We start from the raw sequence: 25750 nt of genomic DNA on the forward strand, positions 1-25750 counted from the left end.
AGACAAATGAAGACAAATTTTTTGCAGTAAATAAATCATTTTGGGACCAATTAACTGAAATTGGATAATTTCCCACGGTACACCCGAAGATCTCTCAAGGCACACTAGTGTGCCGCGGAACAGCGGTTGAAAAACACTGCTCTATAGATTAGTCACAGTGGTATGTGGGACAGGGGGCCCTATAGAGAAACCACTAGGGGGTGGGGGGACTGGGACCCTGTGGTGGTGTCATTTTGGTGGCACAAGGACCCCATGGACTATTCACAGGAATGGCACAAAGGCCCTAATGAGAAGTCATGGGTTGTCACAGGTGCCCTATGAAGGAGTTACAATTGCCCCACATAACATTAACAGGTGACTAGAAGTAGGCAGCCCAGGTACAACCAGCCTGGACAGGCCACTTACTGTATCTAAACCCCAGAACAAAATTGTAATTTATTGCATACCAGTCCCTGAATATAATGGCTGAATTTTCCTTTCCTTGATCCTGCCATTACCATACTTCTGGTTCTAAGGTGACAGCACCCACTTGCTGCACTGTATGGGGGAGCATTGTTGTCAGGATGACAGGAAGTATAATATAACTACTGATCACCTCCCCCATTCCCCATCTCTTTACCATTGGTGGGAGATGTTCTGTAGTCCATAGAGGTATCAGGCATGTCCCTGTCTGTAGCGCAGGTTTCAGCTCACGTGTACCTTTGGCCCGACATTCCTGTGAATAAGTGCGTGAATATTGATTTTATTCTGTTTGGATAGGGATGAATACCTCCGGGCATCAATTTGTGTTTTGCAATCGGTAAATACGTTCTGCATACTTCTTCTTTCTGCATGCGGCTGCCGGAAGGGGTCATGTGACCAACGTTTACCCATTTCATCACCTATGGACCCTGCGGGTGGTTCTGTCCTCCACTTTGCACTGTACGGACGCTGGGATTGGCTGCAGGGACAGCTGCAGCTTCCAAATAAATCATTGCAGCCAATAGGATAGCAGGACAGACTGATTTCTAAGTGAGTATTCTATTGGCTGCAATTATACTTAAAGCAGAATTTCCTATGGTATCAGCCCCTATACAGCAAAGCTCAGATTGGGGTATGTAGAAACAACACAAGCAGCCAATCGGCTATGCTGCCCATGCTCATGTGCTGGCAAGGAGCATGCTGGTAGGAGGAGAGAAAATCAGTCTTCTGCTTCTTCACTGTCCAGTCACAGGCTAGGGGAGGGGCAAGACCTGCAAGTGTTACTGAACTGCCGCATTTAAAAATGAGGTCTCGTCATTTTGACAAAGCTGTGTAACTCTCCAAACCGCATGGACAAAATCCACATCCTTTGATTGGTCCAACGTGTGCCGCAGAAATGTGATGGAACGTATCTGCTGCTGTTCTGTCCTCACCAATGACCTTCACATGATGAGTCTCTTCCTCTGATCGATACTGGAAATGGAGAGGAGCGGTAATGTGACTCCGGGAGATGGAACTCATATCATGTGCGCGCCGGGGATCCCCAGAGACCGGACCGGTGACGGCATGGAGACAGCCAGCCATTTGTGGTCTGCGTGGGATTGGCCTTAAAGGAGCCAGAGATCAGTACAGATTGTCTGGAAAATCCCATGCAACCATCAGTGGTGTCAACTGGAGACAACTCCAATAAAATTGTAATATTTGGGGCTGTAATAACTAAATGTTAAGTTTGGGGTTCACGTCCCCTTTATCTGTATAAAGCAAAGCACATCAGATGTATCCATACATTAAAATCCAATCGGCGCTCATCAAACCATGCAATTCTCCTGAAGCTTTGGTGTAATTCCCACCTCTGCCTTGAGGGGGCAGCCCCCCGCAGGTGATATTGTAGTTCTAGGTGTAGCCTATATATTGGATTATAATGTTTTGTATATTTTCAGCAGAGGGATCTTCTGGTTATAAATCCTAACCACCTGGGAGTGGTGTCCCCGCCCACCTGTGTGTCCTGGCTCCTCCCACTACATTCTGCATAATATCAAACGTATTAAATGGCCAGTAGGGGATGGTGGGAGATCAGGAACTTGGCACAGGTATAGTGGGGGCTGCTCTCAATGGACACAGCAGGTGTGCAGACCTGGGCATTCAGGGCAGAGATATAGGGGGCTTTCATAATGGGCACAGCAGGGGTACAGACCCAGGTGCTTTGTGGAGGTATCGTATTGGTGGCACAAGGACCCTATGGGGGAGTCATGGGGTGGTACAGGCATTTATAAGGAAGTTACAGGGGCAGCACAGGGTCCCTATGGAGGAGTCACTGGTGGAAAGGGGGGCACAGGGTCCCTATGGAGGAGGGATAGTGGGGGCTGCTCTCAATGGGCACAGACCTGGGCATTCAGGGCAGATATATAGGGGGCTCTCATAATGGGCACAGCAGGGGTACAGACCCAGGGACCTTGGATGAGGGATATAGGGGGCTCTCATAATGGGCACAGCAGGGGTACAGACCCAGGGACCTTGGTGGAGGGATATAGGGGGCTCTCATAATGGGCACAGCAGATGTACAGACCCAAGGACCATGGCACAGGGATATAGGAGGGGGCTCTCATAATGGGCACAGCATGGGTACAGACCCAGTAACTCCGCACCCAGATCTTTACACTCAAGGGATTGAAGAGGCATTTTACTTCTCCGGCGTCTCCCGTAAATTCCGGTTTTGGGCGGATTGGCCATTTAATGACCCCTTTTTCTGGGAAATTTGCTGTAATTGTAGGCGATCTCTCTGCTGTTTGTCACAACTAATCATTACATCTGAAGAGAACAATCAGATCTTTGTTGAACTCTTCTGATTGGTAATATCATGTCATGGTTTAAAGGAACAACCTAACCACGGCCAGTTACTGAATGGCTTCCTCCTGGCTGGCTGGGTATAAATCCCTATAGCTGCCAGTATATGCAACATGGTCCTGAATCTCAGCTAGTAAAAATGCAGATTGGGGTGTTCTGAGGCTCTGACTACCCCCCCTCTATTGCAGCATGAGAGGGAGGTTGCAGAGCCCTGTGAAGGACAGGAGGCGCGTTTTATAAAATTAATTTCCCTGATTTTGGTCATTTTAGGCGATGTAACGAGAAATGGCGGCTGTGGTATCCGAATCCCCCAGCCATGTCCTGGCTGAATTTGACTCCCTGGACCCTCTGCTGTCAGCGCTGCGATTGGATTCCAGCCGGCTGAAGGTTTGTCTGACACCCTAGAAAAATATATTGACGAGGAATATGTAAAATGTGACAAAATGTGATCCATCCTCTATGGTGACAACAAGTGATAAAATCCGGCATTTCTATAAGAACAGACACTGATTCTGGTTACAGCCATTCTCCTCTACTTATAAAATATATTTAATAAAAATATAATAATATAATAAAAATACTAATCAATGCAGTAAATATAATTTTAGAAGATTTTGGGCTGTAGATGCACTTTCAGACATTCCAATAGTTGGTGCTCAGTGTGTAATGGGGAGAACAGTGGAATGTTTGGTGGCATCCATTGCTCAGGATCAATACCTGACACACTGGGCCAGCTTTATTAAAGCGCTCCAAGGCTGGAGAGGATACACTTTCATCAGTGAAACTGGGTGATCCAGCAAACCTGGAATGCATCTGATCCAGGATTCAAAACATCTGCTAACAAACCACGTTTAAGAAATCGATTTCAGGTTTTCTGATGATTTCTTCACTGATGAAAGTGTATCCTCTCCAGCCTTAGAGAGATTTAATCAATCAGGCCTATTGTATGCCAACTGATCCGCATTTTTCATAAAGTTCTAACAGTTTATCCATCATGGCCGATCACAGAAGAGAATGGTTGTTGATGTTATGGTGGTCTGGATCTGAGGAACCTCCAATGCAGACTTTCTCAACCTTTTTAATCTGAGGTACCCTTAACCCTGATAAAAGCAATTTTTGGGGGATCAATGGGGAAAAAAATCCTAAATTGGTGGCCAGTGGAAGTAATGCCCCTTAAAGTGATGGCCTGGATATAACCTTTATAGACAACTACAATACAATTAGAGTCATGCAGTTGGCTCTGCCAATTAGTGTCGGCACCAGAACTCTGCAGGCATCATGACATTTGGGGGTCATTTAGCTTTAGCTTGAATAACACCTAGCAATCCCGGGAGGAAGCCCGGTTGAGAATGCTTGGTCCAATGAGACAACCACAAGCAATCCAAGGTTAGAAATCATTTGGCCAAACTCCTAGACCATTATGAGAGGACCCATGCCTCCACACCTCCTGTGCCCATTACGAAGGGCTCCTATCTTTCCTGCATTGTGTTCCCAGGTCTCCACACCTTCGGTGCCCATAATGCAGGGATGGCGGGAGACTCTCATAATGGGCACAGGAGGTATGGAGACCTGGGAACTCAATGCAGGGATGGAGGGGGACTCTCATAGAGTTCCCAGGTCTCCACACCTCCTGTGCCCATAATGAGGGGCTTCCCCAGTACCTGGGTGTGCTCCCCCCTGTGCCCGATATAAGACATTCTCACCTTCTCTGCACTGAGTTTCCAAGTCTGTACATCTGCTTTGCCTATTATGAGGAGCTTCCACCATTCATGTTCTGAGTCCTTGGGCTGGCATACCCACTGTGCCCATTATAAGGTGTTCCCACCATCCCCTTGCTGACTTTCCAGCTCTGTACACCTGCTGTGCCCATTATGAGAGGCCTCCACAGTTCCTGGGCTAAGTTTTGGGGTCTGCCCACCACCTGTGTCCAATAATATAAGTTCTCACCTTCCCTGCACAGAGTACCCAGATCTGTACATCTGCTGTACCCATTATAAGTGACTCCCACCCTCTCCAATTAATTTTTACTATAATGTAACAGTAAGAGCTGGAACCCAGGTGGGCAGAACCGTCCAAAGCTACCTCATCTCACCAGCCTCCAATTTTACCTAAACTGTCACTAGACTGACATTACTACAATATAAGTGCTGTAAAAAATGTATACAAAAATCAAAGAATACCTTGATTGGTTTCCATTATGTGTCCGTAATCTTCCTGTATTTGCAGTGTACATGCCTGGCAGTGTCCCGGAAATGGTTGGCGCTGGGCAGTTCCGGAGGGGGTCTCAATCTCATCCAGAGAGACGGCTGGAAGCACAGACTCATCCTCACACACAAGGTAAACGTAATATCATGCTGAGCCGCATTCTTGCTTGGATTTGTGTGACCTAATATAATAAATTTGATCTTTTTTTCCTTCATCCACATAACCCCAAGACAGTCATGTATTAATCACTTTTTGCTTTGGCCACAGGAGGGAGCCATTTCCAGGGTCACCTGCTGCCCCCATGATGACGACTTTGTGGCTGTAGCAACCAGGTAGGAAATCTGTGGACCCGCCATGCTCGGGTCTGATAGTATGGGGTCAAACCAATCAGAACGTGCTCATCAGAGCAGGCATCAGAACGCCTCCCAAATAAGTAATCCTTGCAAGCTTTGAAAAGAAAGAAATATATATATTAAATTGATGTGATGCGAATACCATTTAGAGTCCAACCTGGGGCTTCTGAGAAATATAATCATGCACCTCTACCCCATGCTGCACAGGTTAAATGATCATTTGGCCTAGGGAAACGGGGGTAGAGATGATTTATTCTTCCCCTTCTCTTCACCGCTGTGAAGGGGGAAAAAAAAAAAAGACAGAAATAAATAATATATAATATATATAAAACATATAAAGAAAAACTCCAGCCAAATCATAAAATAATATTTATTATTATATTATAAGACATAACCTAAAAAAACTGCCTCAATGTGGAGCTGTCCACTGCAGTACCTCTTTTGCTCCAGAAGATGTCCTCAGTTTCCTGGCTGAATGACAGTCATCATAATTAAGCCTACTTCTCCAAGCCTGTGATTGGACAGTAAAGGAGAAGCAGCACAGAGATAAGTGAATCTCTGTGTTGTCTTCTCCTCTCGGCAAGCTGCATGTCGCACATGAACCATTTGGCCCCTTGTATTGATTCTCCCTCTCTGTCTGAGCATTTTGGGAACTTCAAGGAGATACTAGGTCTGGTATTCTGGTATTTACTGCTTGCATATCAGATATTCTTTATATAAATAAATATATATATATATATATATATATATATATATATATGACATATGGAACACATGGGCCTGTCTATGGTGCCTGTAATGTCCAATCAGGGTTAAGGAAAGCCAATGCATGATACTGAAGTCTTACTCCTTAGCTTTAAATATCAATCCCGTGTTTTGTTCCTGCAGCCAGGGAATTATGGTGGTCTGGGAACTAAACCAGGAGCGGCGCGGGAAGCCAGAGCGCATCTACGTCTCTTCCGAACATAAGGGCAGAAAGGTGACTGCCATCTGTTGGGACACGGCGGTACTGCGGGTCTTTGTTGGGGATCAAATGGGCAAAGTTTCGGCAATCAAACTGAACTCTTCCAAGCAAGGAAAGGTAGCTGTACAATAAATAAATGCATAATTAAAACTGATAAAATCTGCTTATTCTGTGAATTACTCAAGCTGACCTATATTAGGATTCCAGCAATTCTCTATAATCACATTCCTTTTCCTGACCAGGCTGCCTCGGCTTTTGTAATGTTTCCGGTTCAGATCATCACCAGCGTGGACTCCCGCTTAGTACAGCTGGATTATTTAGACGGCCGGCTTCTGATCTCTTCCCTGACGCGTTCCTATCTATGTGATACTGAGAGGTAAGTACCCCTTCTCTATACTGTGCATTATTCAAATGTTGTTCAATTTTATTGCCCTCTGTGTCCCCACTGGGGAGAATGACCCTCTTTATATTTCTTGGTGACCATTGTCACCATTTTCGGGGAAATCCAACAATTTCAGTTTTCATGGGAGCAACAGTGAGGGAAAATCCTCCAATGGGGGCAACTGTTCCAAGGGCATGTCCCTTGGATGAATCTTTTGTTCACTTCAAAGTGATTTCAACTAATTTCCTGTTGTACTGTTAGAAAAGGAGCTTAAGGGAAATCTGCCCAATGGGTGATATACATCAAAAAAATAACTTGATAAGGTTTTACAAGCCCCTCTTAATACAAAACAAAAAAGAGTTAACGTACACCTTGTTTGCTTCCATCATAAAAAGTACTAAAAAGCATCAGGAATGCACAATTGGAGGTTAAAATCAGAACACACCCAGCACTGACTCCGAGTGATCTTGGAGCAGGGTGGGCATAGACATAAATAATTCTGTTGTGTGTTCTATGGGATTATTATTATAATACAGTGTTTGTACAGCACAGTGTAATATGTCGGCGCTATATAAAGTCCATAGTCATCTGACTAGCTGTCCCTCAAAAGGGCTCACAATCTAATGTCCCTACTATAGGCCTATGCCATTACCACAGTCTAAGGTCAATTTTGGGGAGAAGCCAATTAACCTAACTGCATGTTTTTGGAATGTGGGAGAAACTGGAGTTCCCAGAGGAAACCCACACAAACATGGGGAGAACCTGCAAACTCCATGCAGATAGTGTCCTGGCCAAGATTCGAACCTGGGACCCAGCGCTGCAAAGGCCAAAGTGCTAATCACTGAGCCAACATGCTGCCCGGTCAGATAATTTAGATTCAGCATATCTGTAATGGTTTAGATGACTAAGATCTTTGTGTTTATGGTCCCCACCAAGGGAGAAGTTTTGGAAAATCGGTAACAAGGAGAGGGATGGGGAGTATGGTGCGTGTTTCTTCCCGGGTACCCGGAGCTCTGGTGGACAGCAGCCAATAATATACTGCGCTCGCCCTGGGTCCAGGATGTGGGAGGTGAACTTTGAAGGAGAGGTACTGAGTACGCATCAGTTCAACCAGCTCTTGTCTTCACCACCTCTGCCGATTATTAGCACACGGTAAGAAGTCAAGGGGCTGCATCTGATTGGCTGCTGTGTTAATTTTTTCTTGCTTGTTTCTTCCTAATCCATAATTTCTCCCATTGTGCTCAACAAATCCTTCTCTGCTGCAGATCTCTACACTGCTTCCATTTCCCTTTGGAATCAAATTCAAGCTCCTTTGTCCTCAAATCCCCGCACAGTTATTGTCCCACTTACCTTTCTTACCTGGTAAAAAAATATTCCCCTAGACGCTCACTCTGGTTCTGATAACCTAATGTATACTTCCTTACACATAACCTCATTACACGCACGGATACAAGACTTCTCTAGAGCTGCCCCAATGGGAATGGGGAATGGTCTTCCTCGTCCTATTAGGCTTGGGTCTACTTTCTGCTAATTTAAAAGAGCACTCCAAACTCACCTTTTCAAACTTGCCTACCCATCTTCTTCTGTCTTTTGAAACCCTCACTACTTCCCACCACTACATATCTCCCATCCTATTGTGTGTGAAATTCCCCCACCTACTAGATTGTAAGCTCTGCGGGCATGGTCCTCTCCTCCCGTGTCACTGTCTGTATTCATCTGTCATTTGCAACCCCTTTTTAAAGTACAGCGCTGCCTAATATGTTGGCGCTATATAAATCCTGTTAAATAATATTAATATTAACAAATTGATTTTTAGATTGGACCCTCAGTATGACCCAACACCTGGGCCTCCTCAGTCTTTGGCTTTTGGGAAACTTCTGTTTTTTGGGTAAGAAGTAATACTTATAATTTGGTATTAGGCAGAAAGCATGGTCTTCATGAACATTCTTCTCCTGACAGTGATCACAGCGTTGTGACGTGGACAGATCGAGGGATCTATGTGTTTCTTCCTCAAAATGTCCAGGTTCTGCTCTGGAGTCAGGTTAAAGGTTGGTATTTTGGAAGTGGGAGCGGTGGCTGTGGTCACATGATTGGAGGGTGACCCTATCTTTCCGTACCCTTTCAGGCATTCAGGATATGTGTGTGCATAAGTCTGAGCTGTTCTGTCTGCATGTCGATGGGAAGATCTCCCACTTCTCTCTGCTACCGGTGGACAGATGTGTGGAGCGGCTGATAAAGCGGAGTGTGTGGGATCTGGCTGCAAAAGTCTGCCATCTTTTCCAAAATGCTGTAATTTCTGGCAAAGTGAGTTGACCAGGTCCTCCCAGAATCCGTTCCCTTGATTTTCATGGCATTGGCATCACCTGTTGGCTCTATATATTTCTTTTGTTGTAATGTGGTGGGATATCTCTTCCATAATTCCCAACTCAAGCCAGCCAATCTTGCCATTGATAGTCCTTTTCCTCCCTTCCTTCCATTTCCTCCTATTTCTGCACCTCCTCACTTTTTTCCAGCCCCTCCTATTTTCTTTTTCATCTTACAGTTCTCAGCTTTCTGTTACATTTCTTCATTTCCTTTCCCTCCTTCTTTATAGGTTCTGCTCTTTATCCTTCTTTCCGCCCTTTGTATTTCCTCTTCTTTCTCTTTAGCCTCCTTATTCCATTTATCTCTGGTACCTTCATTTGCCTTACCTTTTTCTTATCCTACCCCTTCCTTTAAGCTCTTTCTCTTTTCCTGCTCTTCTTTCCTTTTCAGTTGCCAATTTCCCCTTTACCTCCTTCCCATTTCCTCTCCATTTTTTTCATTTCAATAATATGATAAATAATTATAATTTTCTCAGGCTAGGAAGGTGTTGCCAATGGAGAAACTGGAGCATGTGAAGTCCCAGCTGGACCTGGTACTGCAGGCGGATCTGCTGAAACAGATGGAAGAGGTCCTCTCCCGCGTGGAGCCCATGGACTCGGCCTGTAGCAGCAGGCGGAGTAGTATCTCATCCCATGTGAGTTTAGTGCCCACTATAATCCTAGATAAATTTCAGTGCTGCCTTGGTGTCTCTTGAACTAATAAAAAAATCTTCAGCATACCTAATAAAGCTTGATGGAATTTTATTCCATCCCTGGGCATTTCTTACAGCTTTTACTGCTAGACAAGGTTAGGAGGTTCCATTGACTTTCTCCAATTCCAAACTCTGTAAATTCTTAGTATTTGTTTAGCTTTAAGTAATTGATTAATTTACTGGCTACTTTGAGGTACTGCATCCAGCCTCTGACATCTCTGGTGTGTTATTTTACAGGAGAGCTTCAATGTATTGGACTGCGGCATCTATCGGGTGATCAGTCGTAGAAACAGCCAGTCAGATGAGGACTCTGGCTCTCTGCACAGTCAGACACTTTCTGAGGATGAGAGGCTGCGGGAGCTTTCTGTACCATTGGAGGATGAGCACACAGAATCAGGTAAATGCTGCTCATTGATTGGGTTATAATTTAGAAATGGAATGATAAATGAGGACCTGTATTCTTCAACCACAAAATGATGCAAACATCTTTAAAGATTGCAATAGCTGTGTCGAATGGTATTTTTTGAAATGGCTGTTCCAGGTTTCTGCACCTTTATCTCTTCCCCAGTTGCATGGAAGGGATTTGAGTCAAAATGGGGCAAATATGAAGTGATGGCACCAAATGATTAACATTCCTGTTTCCTGCACTGGAATGTCAATAGGGGTCCTGGAGAAGGTGGGAGTGCTGGGTAATTGGCTGATGCTTGAACTGGCCCTAATGTCCCACTTTGTTCCACAAGACCTGGCCACCATTGACTTCCTTTACCATTATTCCCTGCAGAGTATTTATGGTTTTATATTGTAGGAACAAATTATAGGTCTAGGAAGAGTACCTGAGGAAGTACATACTGTTTGAAGAAATGTGTCGGCAAGAATGTTTGCAAGAAAAAATATCTACGTACCTATTTTTAGAAGATGAGCCTTATGTCATGTATATAGATGTCCTAATGCATGTTGTGTGCATGATACTGTCATCAGTCTCGTGCTTTTGTTGTAGATTGTCATTATGTTGTCTCTTTTCCTGCATGTTCTGTTCATCAGACTCTACCTCTCATGCCTCTGTGACTATGGACAGTGATCGGACCGAGCCCATTCTCCCATTCAATATCTCACTGCCATTCCGTTCCACCTCACCCCGCATGTCATTGCAAGCTGTCAAAGAAAGGTAAAGATAACAATGTGAAGTATACTGGAGCCTAATTTACTAATTTTAGGTTATCAGTCCTGGGTTAAAGCCCAAGTTTTGGGGTTCAAATGCGAAAAATTCAAGATACAAGCCAACAAATTTCAAGAGCTGTCAAATGCTCCTCTTCATCAGCGCTCCAATGGGTTGATGGGTAAAGGATGGTGAAGGTGGTTTGCAGAAACCAGTTGTTATAGCTTGGTTTATACTAGAATTAAGTTTACTTCTAAATCTAATGATCCTCTGGAGTGTAGCATCCTTTCCTATCCAATCATCAAAGCCCTGATAAGGGATTCCTTTAATAGCCTCCTGAATATGATACTCTCTAGCGTAAAACAGCTTACAATCTAATGTGACCACTTTGGGAAGAAGCCATTGATGTCCGTTGTGATAGAGAAACTTTAGCACCCAAAGGAAACCAAACCCATGACTATAAAGGGGGGAAAAGTAGACTCCATGCACATAGCTCAATTGGTGGAACTCTGATTCCCTTTTTTTATTTTTAAGATCTGAGGCTTCGTACACATGTTCAATAATTGTCGCGGGAAAGGATCTTTTACGACAAAAGACTGCATGATGCATGAACGAGCGCTGTATAGCGCCGTTCTGCTCTAAGGAGTGGGGAAAACGACAGAACGGCACCCCGCTGTGCTCTCTCCTCTTCACTTCCATTACAATCGTTCCTGGATCCGCCAGGACGGATCCAGGAACGACAAGCGCTGTACACACGCTAGGTTCTCGTCCAATACCAGCCCTGGGGCAACTATCGGATGAGAATCATCTGACGTGTGTATGTAGTGTTTATATTAGCTAAAAACATTTTAGGTTCAAAATCAAAGAATAGAAAGCCTGTCCCATGTACTGCACATAAGGAACTTTGCTTTGTGTGTGGATGCAGTGTGGTCTTTACCCTTATGAGACAAATCTAGAGTCCTTCAATCATCAGGGAACATGAGATTTACTCATTGCAGGGGCCATGTCCTCCTCTCACTTAATATTTATTGGGCTTTAGAATATTCCTTATATATCTATTTCCTACCCTCTAAAAGTTTATGCCTTCTTTGAGTTATGATAAACAATATGACAAGCTTCCCAGCATTTCCACCAATCTAATACTATGCTACTAGACTGCCCTAGATACAAAGAATATTTTCAAAAAACTGTAGCCCAAAACTGTCTTTGGGTTCCCCATATCTGCATGCAATAATGTGTTTATTTTTGTTTTTTCGGTATCAGTGTCTCAAGCTTTGTTAGAAAAACCACTGAGAAGATTGGGACTCTCCATATGAGTCCTGAAGTTAGAAGGAAACAGGAGGTCAAAGATGAAGAGCTTCTTCCTGAAGTGCCTGTGGATGGCTTAGCCCAACAAGAAGAAGAGAAGACTGAGTAAGTTAATTGGGGTTGATACTAATAATATCTGGGACACCTCGGAAACCTTTCAAAAACAATAATTTATAATCCATGTAATGTCAATGTCATTTTTGGGCAAACCTTTTTAAGCACTTATCCTGCTTTTTTTATTAGAAAGAGAGAAAATGAGAGATGGTAAAGAAGGTTAACAGTTGAAGGCTGACTATTTTATCTCTTTAATTCCCACCTCCATCTCACCATTTATTACACCACTCCTTGGCATCTTAAAAAAACTTGCAGCCACTTGTGTGGCATTGGCATGCCAATGTGTGGCAGTAGTGAGACCAGTGGGCAGCTTGAAGACTTAGTGGGGCCAGTTCACCCTATACAGATGTTCTGTGATCAAAGTAGAAGATCCATTTAGTCACCATCTTCCAATGTGGTTCTTCCCACGATCCACCCATACAGCATATAACACTGGTATGTCTACCAGTGGTCATTCTGTTATAAAGGGGCATCACGTGGCCTCAAGTCTATCATACACAGCAAAAAGTAATAAATATCCAACTATCTATTTATTTTTATTCTGTAGGATAGAACCTCCCCCACTATCAACACCATCTGTGGAAGAAATTCTGCTTGGAGATTTGAAGTTTGCAACAGCGGAGGCCGTGTGAGTGGTGACTATTGCATAAAATGCCTGGTCTGTTTTGCTTCTCCATCATTGTCTGTTTGATGATAATGGATGCTTTAAAATGTATTTTATTCCCATGAGGGTTAGTTCCATACACATAATTGTTGTGAGTCTATATATATATATATATATATATATATATATATATATATATATATATATATATATTAGTGTGTTTTATATGTCAACCAGTCAGATATATTAGGATCTTTTCAAATGTATATTCATGGGACAAGTTTAATTCTTTTACTATAAACTATTGAAACTTTGTTATAGTTGTCACAATCTATTGTTCATTGTATATAAAATGTCATTTAAAAAAAATACTTTTTAGGCAGAAACTTCAGGACCCTCAAGTGTTGTTTCACGTTGAGGAAGTCAGAAAGGTCTTAAAAGACTGGGTGGTGAACTTGGAGAAGGCTCTCAGTCCCGAGGAATTCACTGGCTCCTGTGAAAATTCACTGAACTCCTCAGGGGAATTGGACGGTGCTCAGGTAGAATCAACCAACATGGAGGAGGCGGAGAGAAAAATATCTGTGTGTTCCAGGGTGGAGGAAGATTTTGTCTTTAGGGTGCGTGCTCCTTGTTTCATAGAAGAACGCCTTCATCAAGACCTCTCCCAATTAGCCATCATGTGCCTGGAATTTAACATTTTCCCTAACGAGGCTGGCTGTGAAGGGAACCCAAGTGCCTGCCGTTTCATACGCAAGTATCTTTTCCTGCTGGACCTTAAAAGACTAAAGCGTTGCGTTGTTCTTAATTACAGTGACGCCCCCAGTGTATGGGACGCTTACATTGAAGGTTTAAAAGGTAAGATTGATGATTTTAAAACCTGTCTCAATTTTTCATTTATGGATAGTGGGGGTCTAATGTGTGACAATTGTTCTGGGAACTGCAAATCACGTACAAGCTCACATCTTCCAGTCTTAAGTTTTGGAACATCAATCTACAGATCAAACACTTATTGTCTTATTCTCTGACAGAGCTTGCTGGTCTGGGTCCAGCGGCATTGGCAATAGAGAAAGGAGATTTGGTGAGCGCTGTGCAGAAACTAAAGGATATGGAACCTTGGGACACCCCACTACTCCTCGCCTATGTGTCTAGGTAGGTCATCCTTGGCCATCCCAACTAAACCGATCGCATACATTGATCAGCACTGAACCGATCATCCATCACCGTTATCGGTGAGCTGGAGAAAGTATGCAAAGTGCACAGGCAATGAGCTAATTACATTTTTGGAGATGGGGCTTCTACAATGGAGCAGTCATGGGGTACTGACTGACCATAGAAATTAGCAAAAAATGTTAGTAGGGATGCCTTTGGAATATGTACAGATTCAGTAAAAATTCTTCATTAAAGTTCTAATTCAAATTTTATATTAGATCACCCATTTACATTTTACCCTAGGAGTTGCACGGCAAGAAAAAATTGAGTCAGTGAGAGCGTTGCAATCCAGACGGAGATTCAAAGTTTAAAGTACCATTTTAAATAACCACTTGAGGACTATTACTGCACCCAATTCCAACAAATCCAAGGGTGTATCTCCTAAATTCAGCTCCTCTTTGCCCTGTTGCCACCACCCCTGCCACAAATTCTGGCAGTCCTGATGCAGCTACTCCTATGTAAAATAACATCTTCAGATGTCCTGTCATTGGGAAGGGTCCTTTCAGACCGGGAGTGGTCTGCCATGGGCTCAACTACAGTCCCAACTGCTCCCATTTAAGTAAATAGGAGCATTGGGACCTTTTTTGCGTCAGATTCCATACACCACGTCACCTTTAGTCATGCAGTGGCAGTTGCTCTGCAGCTGCAGCCATATGCAAATTTTGTTGCTCATGGTTTGGTTTGCTTCTCCTGACTGCACAGCTGAAGTTTGAATCTGGATGGTTCTACTTCAGAGAATGCTTGGTAAATGTCAGAGTCAGCCCTTGGTTTTATTTTATTACAATGGCTGTTATATTAGAGTGAAAATAAAACATAACTTTAATTGACATTTAAATATTGCTCTGATTCTGTTTAGAATTTATGACAAATTTGGTGAGTCCGCTGCCAGATCTCTCCCTAAATTCTTCCCCTCCATTTTACCGGTGGATGTCGAGCATCTTTGCAGGGGCAATCCAGGACATTTCTTGGCCTACTTGGACAACCTCATCAAGACAAAACCAGAACCACAAAGGTATGGAGAGAATGCCCTGTATGATGCATATTGCATTGATTGTGACAAATATTTTATGGCACGTTGCAATAACATGGTGTGTGGTGAATAGTCCAATGATTGAGAGCAGTTTGAAGCAATCTTTTGGAATACCCACAATTACTAAACTGGTAAAAAAAATATGTACCAAATTGTATTTCCTGGATACAGATTCTTACTAAATAAACCTCAATTCTTTCTTATTGTAGATTATCCCTGTTACAGTCTCTTGCTCAGCCTGAATCCTTAAAGTTGGGCTGGTTGCAACTTGCTGTTTCCCATGATGCACCCCACTCATCAAGCACTGTTGATGACACTGGAAACCCCAGGTAAGGGATATGGTCACATAACCTCTTAAGAGTTAAATATCCTAAATGTTGTAACTAGTGGCAGATGTAGCCAAAAGTGCCCCCTGTGGGTTGCATCACTTTCATCAAAGCTGTGCAAAGGCAAGGCACAGGTTCACTTTAAAAAAAATATTTACTCTATTTGCTTTGAGCTCCTCATTTTGTTATTTCAAAAAAGTGATCTTTAACTAATTGCAAATTTCTGATCTCTGCAGGCCCCTCTCGCACTTGTTCACCTGGGGCTATGGACATCTGATGTCTCTTTTAATTAAACTGCCATCTGACTTTGTTATCAAAGAGAAAATGCTTAATATCTGCAGGACAGCAGGGTAAGGAACTTGTTCCATCATCTTCTGATTTATTGTTTACTTTGGGTCTAAACTTTACTTTGAGGCGATATTAAGATCACGCTGTTTAGCAATCGGACCCTATGTTGACTTTCACACTTCCAGAAAACTGAAGCCACAGGAGGTTATAGTGCTCAGGAATAGGATAGAACTTTAGGCCAAATATTTTTTTTTTGTTAAAAGAGATAGAAAAAAAATATACCGAAAATGTGACTTTGGACAAAAAAGATGACCACACTGAGCTTATCTGCTTTTTGTCAGAATGTTCTCTGTCAACATACTCTAAAACAATAAACCATTGACAGGTGAAGAAGACTACCTTTATTATCTGATTGTAATGATGCCGGTCAGGGAGTAGGATATATTAGGCAGCAAGTGAACAGTCTGTTCTTGAAGGTGTGTGTTGCAGGAGAAATGTTCGAGTTTAGGGACAATTGTGATGGCTAAAGGATGGGTCAGCTCTTGTGGGGTGTTCCCAATATGCAGTAATTGGTTCCTTCTAAGAGTGGCCCAAGAAAGGGCAATCAGTGATGTGGGTCATTGGCATCCACAGATCTTTGAAACAACTGAGGAATGATAGAATAGGTATTGATGCTCAAACTGCTGAAGAACATATTGATGTTCATGAGAGAAAGGTGTTAGAACACCCCTTAGTTAGTAAATCCCAGCTTGCTGAAAAACCGTAGACCAATCATGGTGCTCATGCTAACCCCTAACCATTGCCAAAAGCACCTACAATGGAAGTGTCCGAACTGGACCATGGAGCAATGGAAAAGGCTGGCCTGGTCTGAGGAATCGGATATTCTTTTTAGATCATGTTTATAGTCGGGTGCACATGCGTTGTTTACCTGGAGAATAGCACCTTGAGCATGCCAGCCGAGGCCATTTGACTTCAGGAATCTTCTGCTATACATATTGGTGCCATATGCCACAGGACACCTTCAGACGTCTTGTGGGGTCCACATTTTTTGATGGTCAGAGCTGCTTGGTGGCAGAAGAGAGATCTGAACAATATTAGAGAAGTGTTTAATGTTTTGGCAGATCTCTTTCTCATTTTCTCGCTAATTCTCTCTGAACCCTTGCGCTTCAATTTATTCTGGACTGCCTAGGCAATCGAGAATTAGGGGGCAGTGCTTTTTTTTTTTTTTGTCGTCTACCCTTTTATGTAAATTGAAAATTCTGAGTTTAGGTTTTGCTTTAAGTCTGATCTCGTCTCTTTGCTGCCTTTCACAGATTAAACTGTAGAAGGGAGAATACAGTACAATGCATTCAAAATAAGTAAAAAAAGTATTTTGGCTTCAGTTTCCTCTCTGATTATAAAGGGGTTAATCCCTTCATTTTGCTGCCTTTAGAATTTCCCATTAAATAATGTATTGCTTTATGTGATCTCATTATATATTCTTCCTTTAGGTATTGGCAGGGACACATTGCTCTGTGCCTGCAGCTGGACAGACGGTTGGAAGCTCTGACCAGTGTTGTGTATCTGGATGACATGAGTTTGATTGATGAGAATAATGGTTAGTAGATAAATGTTTTTACAGATGGTCTACATCTACACATGGGGAGAGTCATGTTCTCCTAATTTATAAAAAATGCATTCAAATGACCCCAGAAACCTAATACGTGCAAAACTTCTGAACTCCCTTCCAATCACTATGAATGATCCTCTTCTGCTGGGAGTGTCATTCTCTTTGGTCTTGGTCTCCAGTAGATGTTATTGGTTCCTCTGCATCACCGTTGTATCCTGTAATGACGTGAAGCCAGGGAAAAGAACCAGTGAGAGCAACCCAGCAGATCCAAAGCCTGGAAGATAGTTTTCCAGTATTTCTTTTATCATGTTCAAAGGCACATATAGATAGATGTAAAATGTATTATCAAAAAGAAAAACCCTGCAAGTGAGCATTTAAACTACTTATCAGAGAGTGGTTGGACAATCGGTGTTCATAGTACATGTGATTAAGATAGGATGCCAACCCTAAATTACTCTGGATTTACACGAAAAAGTGACACAATCATTGGCTTAATGGCTCAATCAATGGCTCTAGACAGTTTATAAATGACTTAGTGGGATTACCCGATGCGTTTTGCCCAATGTGGGCTCCCTCAAGGGTATCCTCCCTCCCCGTAGAGTGACTCCACACAGCTGCATCTCTTGTCCCACCTTCACCTGACAGAAATCTCTGTCGACACCTCTCTTCTGCCTCCAGCAAGGTAGTAATCTACCCCTCCTTTCCTTGGGGTCAACCAGTTTGTGTACTTACCACCTCTTTGTAAAAGATTACCTTACCCTACCTCCTAAGAGTGTTAATACCCCTGAGGAAGCTTACATTGAGTGAAACGCGTCAGGTAATCCCACTATATGCAGGTAAATAACAAGTATGGATTTGTTCTTGATGGACTTAAGAGGCAAATAAATGTCACATGTGCTATTTTTTTTTTTTTTATAATTTTATTTTTTATTCAGTGAACAGTCATACATACTGTATTAAACATTAAAACATACAGATCACCAACCGTGTTATAATCTTCCGCATCACAAACATATTATGAACAAACAAGCAGAATGAGCACAGGCAATTTTCAAAATATTAACAAAAATATCTAAAGAAATAGAGAAATAGAAAGCAAAATTGTGTATCGACAGTAAAGAATATATATTTTGTATGCCAAAAAAAAAACCTCTCTGTATGCTTATCTCTTTGCTAAAAATTTCCATTTAAAGTACTTGCTTTTTTGTGATTTTACAGGGTCCCATTAAGTAACCTTTTTTATTTAAAGTATGACTTCCCTAGTTTCTATGAATATCAACTGGACATGTGTTTCCTTTCAATGCCTTCTCGCTTCATTCCTCAGATCTGTTACCGGAAACAATGGATGAGTGGAAATGTATTCTGCACTTAGCGAAGACCTGCGGCTCTCACCCCCACAGTGTTACAAATGGTGATGCCCTCACCAATGGACATTCTGATTGGACCAATTGCATTACTGTTGAGAAGGTGGCACTACTGTTGGCTAAAGTGATTGGTCCTGATCGAGCGTTGCCGTATTTAGAGGACTGGGGCCTGATGGAGAACATGTCAGAGAGATTTTTCCAGATCTGTGAGGTTATGAAGGTGGCAGAGAAGAGACAAAGGTAACAAAAGCTCCTCTCCTCCTGTGTCTGTATCTGTCTGTCATTTGCAACCCCTAATTAATGTACAGCGCTTCATAAAATGTTGGTGCTATATAAATCCTGTTTATTATTAAAACTTAAAAAGAGCCACCTACTGACTTCTTGTAGTAAGATGACAATGCTCCTTCTGTGGCATTGAAATCGCAAGCAGTGTTGTCAATCTACCTCTCTTCTTGCCTATTGAACCACAGAAAACCTTCCCTTGTTATGGGGAAAGGACAGTGTTCTGTAGTCCAGCAAAAAAGAACTCAGGCTGGGCTGAAAACACTGCTTTGGTATTTGAGTGCAGAATAAGCAGCAAAGTCGGCACACTGCAGGAAGGTTAAAGCAAATCCACAGCAAGCAATTGATTTTCCTGAAGTTGATTGGTCACTATGGATAACTTTTTTACACCGCCGCGGACCGGTAGTGGGCCGCGGCCCGGTGGTTGGGGACCGCTGTATTAAACTGTATGTTGGAAGAATGAGAGCTGCAAGCTCATTGGTTGTGTTAGGCAATGCACTCTCTCCTTCCAGAGATGTGTGATGGACGTTTCTTTCATCAATCATTATATTCAGTATTCAGGATTTTAATATTTTATCATGCACATCCAGTTTTTTTCCCAAATTTACTTCCTTGTAAAATGTTATGTTGTTTTGAACAAGTATAAATGTATTTTTTTGGTAAAATATTTTCATTGTGCAGTTTTTCTTTTCTAGGAAATATTCTACACATGCCGAATAGTTTACTGTATGTGTACAATGAAAACTTCCTGCCTAACACAGATCCCCTTGGTACCACTCAATTAACTTTGACTTAAGTCACTGGGCCTTTACGAGCCTGCATTATTCCCATACAGAATCACGCTGACATCTGTTCTCATGTAGGTGAGGCCCGCACACACCCAGCCATTCACCTGATCTAACAGAAAACTTGATTCATCAGACCAGGCAATCTTCTGCTGCTCCATGGTCAATTTTTGCTGCTTATGTGGCCATTGTACTGGAGGTGCTTTCAGCAGTGAAGAGGGGTCAGCATAAACACTCAGCTTGGTGTGCAGCTAAGCAGGTCAATACATAACAAACTAGGATGTGGTGTGTGTTCTGGCACCTTTCTTGTAGCCATAATTTTTTCCAATGTGTGTTAGAGTAGCTTTTCTGTGGGTTCTGATAAAATGGATTACCCCCTACCTCCCATGCATACATCAATGATCTTTGGCCATGACCATGCATTGTCTTTTTTTTTTTGGACCCCTTTTAGTCCATACTAACCACTGCATACCAGAATACCCCACAATACCTGCACATTTGAAGATGCTCTGACCCAGTCCTCTCTAACCATCCAATCTGGCCCTGCTTGAAGTACATCAGATTCAAGCTGCTGTGCCTTGCCTTCAAATCTCTCCACAGTTCTTGTCCCACTTACCTTTCTCACCTGATACTTATCCCGCCCTCTAAATTGTAAGCTCTTTGGGGCAGGGTCTTATATAACCTCGATTTAATGTACAGCGTTGTGTAATATGTTGGCACTATATAAATCCTCTTTTTAATAATATTAATCCCTACACTTGCTCATATTTCCTGCTTCAACATCTGACTGTTCATTTACTGCCTAATATATCCCAACACTTTTGTAGGTGCCAATGAAACCCAGACAGGCATAAACAGGCAGTCTGAGGTGTATTGTTTTGCCTAAAGGGTAAGGCTACACAAACACGTCTGATGATTCTTGCCTGATTATCGCTTCAGGGCTAGTATCAGATAAGAATCTGATGTGTGTACAGCGGCCTTGCCTGGCCTGGCATATCCATGAACAATGAGCGCCCGCAGTGCAAATAAGGTGATGAAAGCGCAGCGGGTTGTTGCTCGCTCCTTCTCCCATCTCCCCTCTCCATAGAGCAGAATGGCATTGTATGTATATGTACAGCATTCGTTCATACATCTTTCAGTCTTTTGTTGTTGAAAAGGATTGTGAAAGATCCTTTCCAGTGACAAAAGTCTTTCATGTGTACGGAGCCTTAGTTTACTGCATGCTCATTAAGTTGTCAAACAGCAACAGGAGATCCCCAACTTTGAATAATGATGATTTATTATATTTATCCAATGTACATATTATTAGTGTCACCTGTACACAAAAGCACTGGAATTGTGCGTCTGCACTTTTCATTACCAGCTTTTAGTATCTGTAGACCGGCCTTTTGCAACCCTTCTTACCTAACTCTTAAAACCATGTTCAGTTCTTGGGGAATCCAAGTTTGAAATCCAGCTCATGGTACATTTGAGCAATTCAGAATTTTTCAACCAGGATTCCTCCAGAGGTTGCTAGGGGCTCCTACAATGAGCAGTTTTTGTATCTCTAAGGTCAGTTATGTGACACCAATGATCTTTAGGCAATCTGTAAGAGTAACATTATTCCCAATTGCAAGCATTGTAAGAGACATTCTTCTTATACGCCACCACACTAATATACTGAGCTCTGTGGATATAATAACTATAGAAGGGGTTCCCTGAAGACCTGAAAGTTATCTCAAAAATGATTTTGTTACTGTCTATGGTGAGGGCGAGACATAAGAAAAATGATCGGCCCTGAGTGTCACATACATTAGGTGTGCAGGAATCTTTATCCTTTTTTTTAAAGCTTTATATAACTTGGTAATTACATCCGTGTTTCTCAACCTTTTTAAGATGGGAGACCCATGAGGTAACTTTCAGGTCTTCAGGGAACCCTTCTTATAGTTATTATACCCACAGAGCTCAGTATATTAGTGTGGTTGTCAATAGGAAGAATGTATCTTACATTGCTGGCCATTGGGAAAAATTTCACCCCTACAGATAGCCAAACAGATCATTGGTGTCGCTTAAACTGATCGGAGAGCTACAAGCAACCTCACGCAACAAACTGTTCATTGCCCCTAGCAACCTCTGGAGGAATCCTGGTTGAGAAACTCTGAATTGCTCAAATGTACCATGAGCTGGATTTCAAGCTTGAGGTCCCTGAGAACTGAAAATGGATTTAAGAGTTAGGCAAGAAGATTTGTGAAAGGCGGGTCTACAGATACTAAAAGCTGGTAATGAAAAGTGCAGACGCACAATTCCATGTGCCTTCTTTTGTGTACAGGTGACGCTTCAATAATATGTACATTGGATAAATATAATAAATAGGCATTATCATTATTCAGAGTTGGGGATCTCCTGTTGCTGTTTGACAACTTAATGAGGATGCAGCAAAGTGGACTAAGGATGCGTACACACGAAAGACTTTTGTCATTAGAAAGGATCTTTCACAATGGTTTCCAACAACAAAAGTCTGAAAGATGTATGAACAAGTGCTGTACATACAATGCCGTTCTGCTCTAATGAGAGGGGACGTGGGAGAACGAGCAAGCAACAACCTGCAGTGCTTTCATCCCGCTGTACACACATCAGATTTTGCCTTACCCTGTAGGCAAAACAATAAACCTCTGACTGGTATATACCTATCTTGGTTTTAATGGCACCTACAAAAGTGTTAGGATATACTAGGCAGTATGTGAAAAGTCAGCTGTTGAAGCAGGAGATATGGGCAAGTGTAAGGATTATTATTATTAAACAGGATTTATAAAGCGCCAACATATTATGCAGTGCTGTAAATTAAAAAAAAGGGGTTGCAAATAGGTTCAGATTGGACCCTGCCTTAAAGAGCTTACAATCTAGACGTTGGGGTAAGTATCACACAATAAAAGAGAAGAGGTATAGTGGTGGGCAGTAGTGGTTTCAAAAGACAGGAGAAGATGGGTAGGCAAGTTGGAAAAATAAGTTTTGAGTGCTCTTTTAAATGAGCACAAAGTGGGGGCAAGCCGAATAGGCCTAGAAAGACCATTCTAGGGAGTTGGGGCAGCTCTAGAAAAGTGAGGAAGTCATTAGTAGGCAATGGGAGGAACCAAACCTCCTGTCTGTTACCTGGTTGAGGCTCAGGCCTAGTTTTTGATTGCCATCTTAATCCTTCAAGACTGCTGACTAGGTGGGGCAAACCGATAACCATAGAGGAGAGAGGGCCAAAAGTATGCGCCATGTCATACATTAATGCTTAATGTAATTTATTAGGTGAATGACAACATATTTAGCACTGAAGTGAAGGTAAGTGCTCTTTGTAAATACATTATCTCCATTCAGGCCTGCTGTCAGTGTCAACGTCCTGTGCAGCCCTTGACCCGATTAGAATCGGCCTATTTCTTTATTACATCCAACCCCTACATTTACCTGAACCACTGTATGGTGCATGCTCCTGCATACAACACAGTATGGTGTATCCTCCTGGCCACTGCACACTGTATGTAACATGCTCCTGGTCCCTGCACACTGTATGTAGCATGCTTCTGGCCTCTGCACACTGTATGGAGCATGCTCCTGGCCCCCGCACATTATTGCTTTCATTCTTCTGACCTGTTCAGTGTATTTCTGATCTCTGTAGAATTTTTCATGCTCATCAATCACATTTATTGGCTTGGTGCCAATGAGCCCCAATCAATAGTAAAACAATCCCCACCACCCAGTTGAGTTGCAGAATCCCTCGATGTAAAGTTTGCAAGGTTAATGCCCACATTCCCTATATGACTTCAAATGCAATATATAAAAAGTAATAATACAATAACAATAATTTATTATTTTTTTAAATATACATATATTTATTTTACCGATTGACTTCATGGCACAGCTCTGTATGAAGATGGATAGGATGGAAAGATCTATCATTAAATTTCTGACTGACGTACTTCCGGGCCCAACAATAACGATGAACTTGGCTCGTCCCATCAAAAACCTCCTAATGACGCTGTTTGGAAGAATTTTTAGAATTTGTTGTTTAAGAGCTTGTGTTGTCTTGTGTAGTATGGTGTATCATCCTGGGTGGAAATGTTGCTATTTTTTATGTTATCGAACCTAATGGCTTCTTTCCGTCATCTCCAATGCCAGCCACACCAGATACCGAATAGCTTATCAAGGGATGAGACATGGGGTGTTGCTCTTAGTCTGGCCCACCACATGAAAACCTGACCAGTTGGGCTGTCCTTGGCAGGAGCAGAGGTTCCCACCAACAAAGCACCAAGGATCAGATGGGGGCATGCAAGCGATTCCAGCTCGATAAGGTGGCAACACCATTGGAATGGGAGGATCCCTTGTGTCCCTTTTACATCTATGCATGGGAAGATGTGTAAATGTATATGGGACACAAGGGAGAGAAGGGGGAGTAGAAAGAGTGGGGTGGGGGGGGGGATTTTTTGTTCTTTTCCTAACTACCTTAACCTATCTGACATTTACCTAACTTAACTTATTTTGCTAAGGAACTAAACAACTTAAGTTTTTTTTGCCACCATGCATGAAAACAGGCAAAGCAGTTTGAGGTGTTTGTAACATTATATGTTGTTTTCCATGACCAGGCTATTATGACAGCGGATGCATCTGTTGCTGTCTGTTTTATAGAGGAATTTGGATCATCTTTTCCTCTATCCAGGTCATTCAATAAAGATTTTATATCTGTATTTTGACATGGCAGTGTATGGCAGGTAATCTTTCAGAACAGTAAGGTGTTAAATGATGGCCCCTCCCTCAGTCCATTCAGTTATTCTGCTGATAGCCTGAAACACTAGTGTCTTCAGAAGGTCTTTTTCTGCCAGAACTCGGTAGATACTCTCAATGTTTTCTGGGCTTTCAACACAGGTAGCGGAGGCTCTGGCGGGCACATTGTAGCGCTGTTGCTGACACTCTGGCATTGCTGCTATGCAATTGCAGGGTGATGCTCAGTACATTTTCTTTAACTTTTCTCTGGATCTGACTTAAGGGGGTAAGATCAACATCTTTTTACAGCTTCTTCAAACAGTCTTTTTGTTAATAGTTGTATTTTGATATTTTCGTGGTGGAATAAGATGCCAATTGCACTGATTATCTGCCGTGTGATATTGTAGTCTTTAAAAAGTGGCGAAATACCGATAGGTAATTGTAAGGTTTTCCTTATTACGCTTTTTCTGTTCACAGTGACTGGCTGAAGGCGGAATTCAGCCAGTTTGTACTTGTACATGTCGGCTTGGGTATGACGGAACTGAAACAAAGTGTTGATGCAGTTCACAAAGCGGGAACATGTTTTAATGTCCCTTACATTGGTGTCTATGTCTATTATTCCCCAAATGATGGACTTCACTTGTATTTCACTTAAACAGCCAGGGTAGGTCATCAGCTCAGTGAATAAAGATATTGCTGTGAGTCCATTATATGCATCCTGAAACTGAAGTTAAGGCTTTGTAAGAATAAAGAGCCGATTGCAAGCTTTAGTATTGGCATAGGCCCAAGCATATTCCTGAAAAACTTCTTGTTATGTTTTTCAGCTAATAACAGAAGCTCCGGATCAAAGTACAGGCTTTCAGTATAAATGCGCTCTTCCACAAATTTAATGTCTATCTTCAGGAATGCATTCAGTAGCACAATGGTTCTTCTTACGGTCACCACCACCGGGTCATTAAAGCAAACATCTCTGCAGTTGGAAAGGATAGGTAGAGTTGTCATCAGTTGTTGCCAAATGATTCTCTGTTCCTTCTCCAGCCGGGTAGAAATGGCCACTATACAGTTCATGATAACCCAGCAGCACGCTTTGCGGATTTCATTGCTTGGTGAATTCTCCATATCTGAGTTGAAAGCAGACAGCAAGGTTTTCATGGTAGTTGTGCTCATGTTGCCACGCGTAGTGACTGCT

General features: G+C 42.4%; 1 protein-coding gene across 2 annotated transcripts in view; it reads left to right on the top strand.

Annotated features, from left to right (window-relative positions):
* HPS5 (HPS5 biogenesis of lysosomal organelles complex 2 subunit 2) overlaps positions 1 to 19417 on the top strand; it is a 23127-nt gene extending 3710 nt beyond the window's left edge. For both annotated transcript variants that reach the window (XM_072422235.1, XM_072422234.1), the window contains exons 2-22: positions 3076 to 3192; positions 5032 to 5142; positions 5278 to 5342; positions 6252 to 6444; positions 6570 to 6703; positions 7646 to 7861; positions 8526 to 8597; positions 8669 to 8757; positions 8835 to 9013; positions 9549 to 9707; positions 10002 to 10161; positions 10806 to 10929; positions 12184 to 12333; positions 12890 to 12970; positions 13326 to 13801; positions 13975 to 14095; positions 15012 to 15167; positions 15395 to 15514; positions 15748 to 15861; positions 17290 to 17396; positions 18733 to 19417. In XM_072422235.1, coding sequence (XP_072278336.1) covers positions 3091 to 3192; positions 5032 to 5142; positions 5278 to 5342; positions 6252 to 6444; positions 6570 to 6703; positions 7646 to 7861; positions 8526 to 8597; positions 8669 to 8757; positions 8835 to 9013; positions 9549 to 9707; positions 10002 to 10161; positions 10806 to 10929; positions 12184 to 12333; positions 12890 to 12970; positions 13326 to 13801; positions 13975 to 14095; positions 15012 to 15167; positions 15395 to 15514; positions 15748 to 15861; positions 17290 to 17396; positions 18733 to 19016 — 3213 coding nt within the window. In that variant the 5' untranslated portion in view covers positions 3076 to 3090 and the 3' untranslated portion in view covers positions 19017 to 19417. The remainder of the gene's footprint in view (positions 1 to 3075; positions 3193 to 5031; positions 5143 to 5277; positions 5343 to 6251; positions 6445 to 6569; positions 6704 to 7645; positions 7862 to 8525; positions 8598 to 8668; positions 8758 to 8834; positions 9014 to 9548; positions 9708 to 10001; positions 10162 to 10805; positions 10930 to 12183; positions 12334 to 12889; positions 12971 to 13325; positions 13802 to 13974; positions 14096 to 15011; positions 15168 to 15394; positions 15515 to 15747; positions 15862 to 17289; positions 17397 to 18732) is intronic.
* The last annotated feature ends 6333 nt before the right edge of the window (positions 19418 to 25750 follow it).

Source organism: Pyxicephalus adspersus, chromosome 9, assembly GCF_032062135.1.
Source record: "Pyxicephalus adspersus chromosome 9, UCB_Pads_2.0, whole genome shotgun sequence".
Classification (NCBI taxonomy): Eukaryota; Metazoa; Chordata; class Amphibia; order Anura; family Pyxicephalidae; genus Pyxicephalus; species Pyxicephalus adspersus.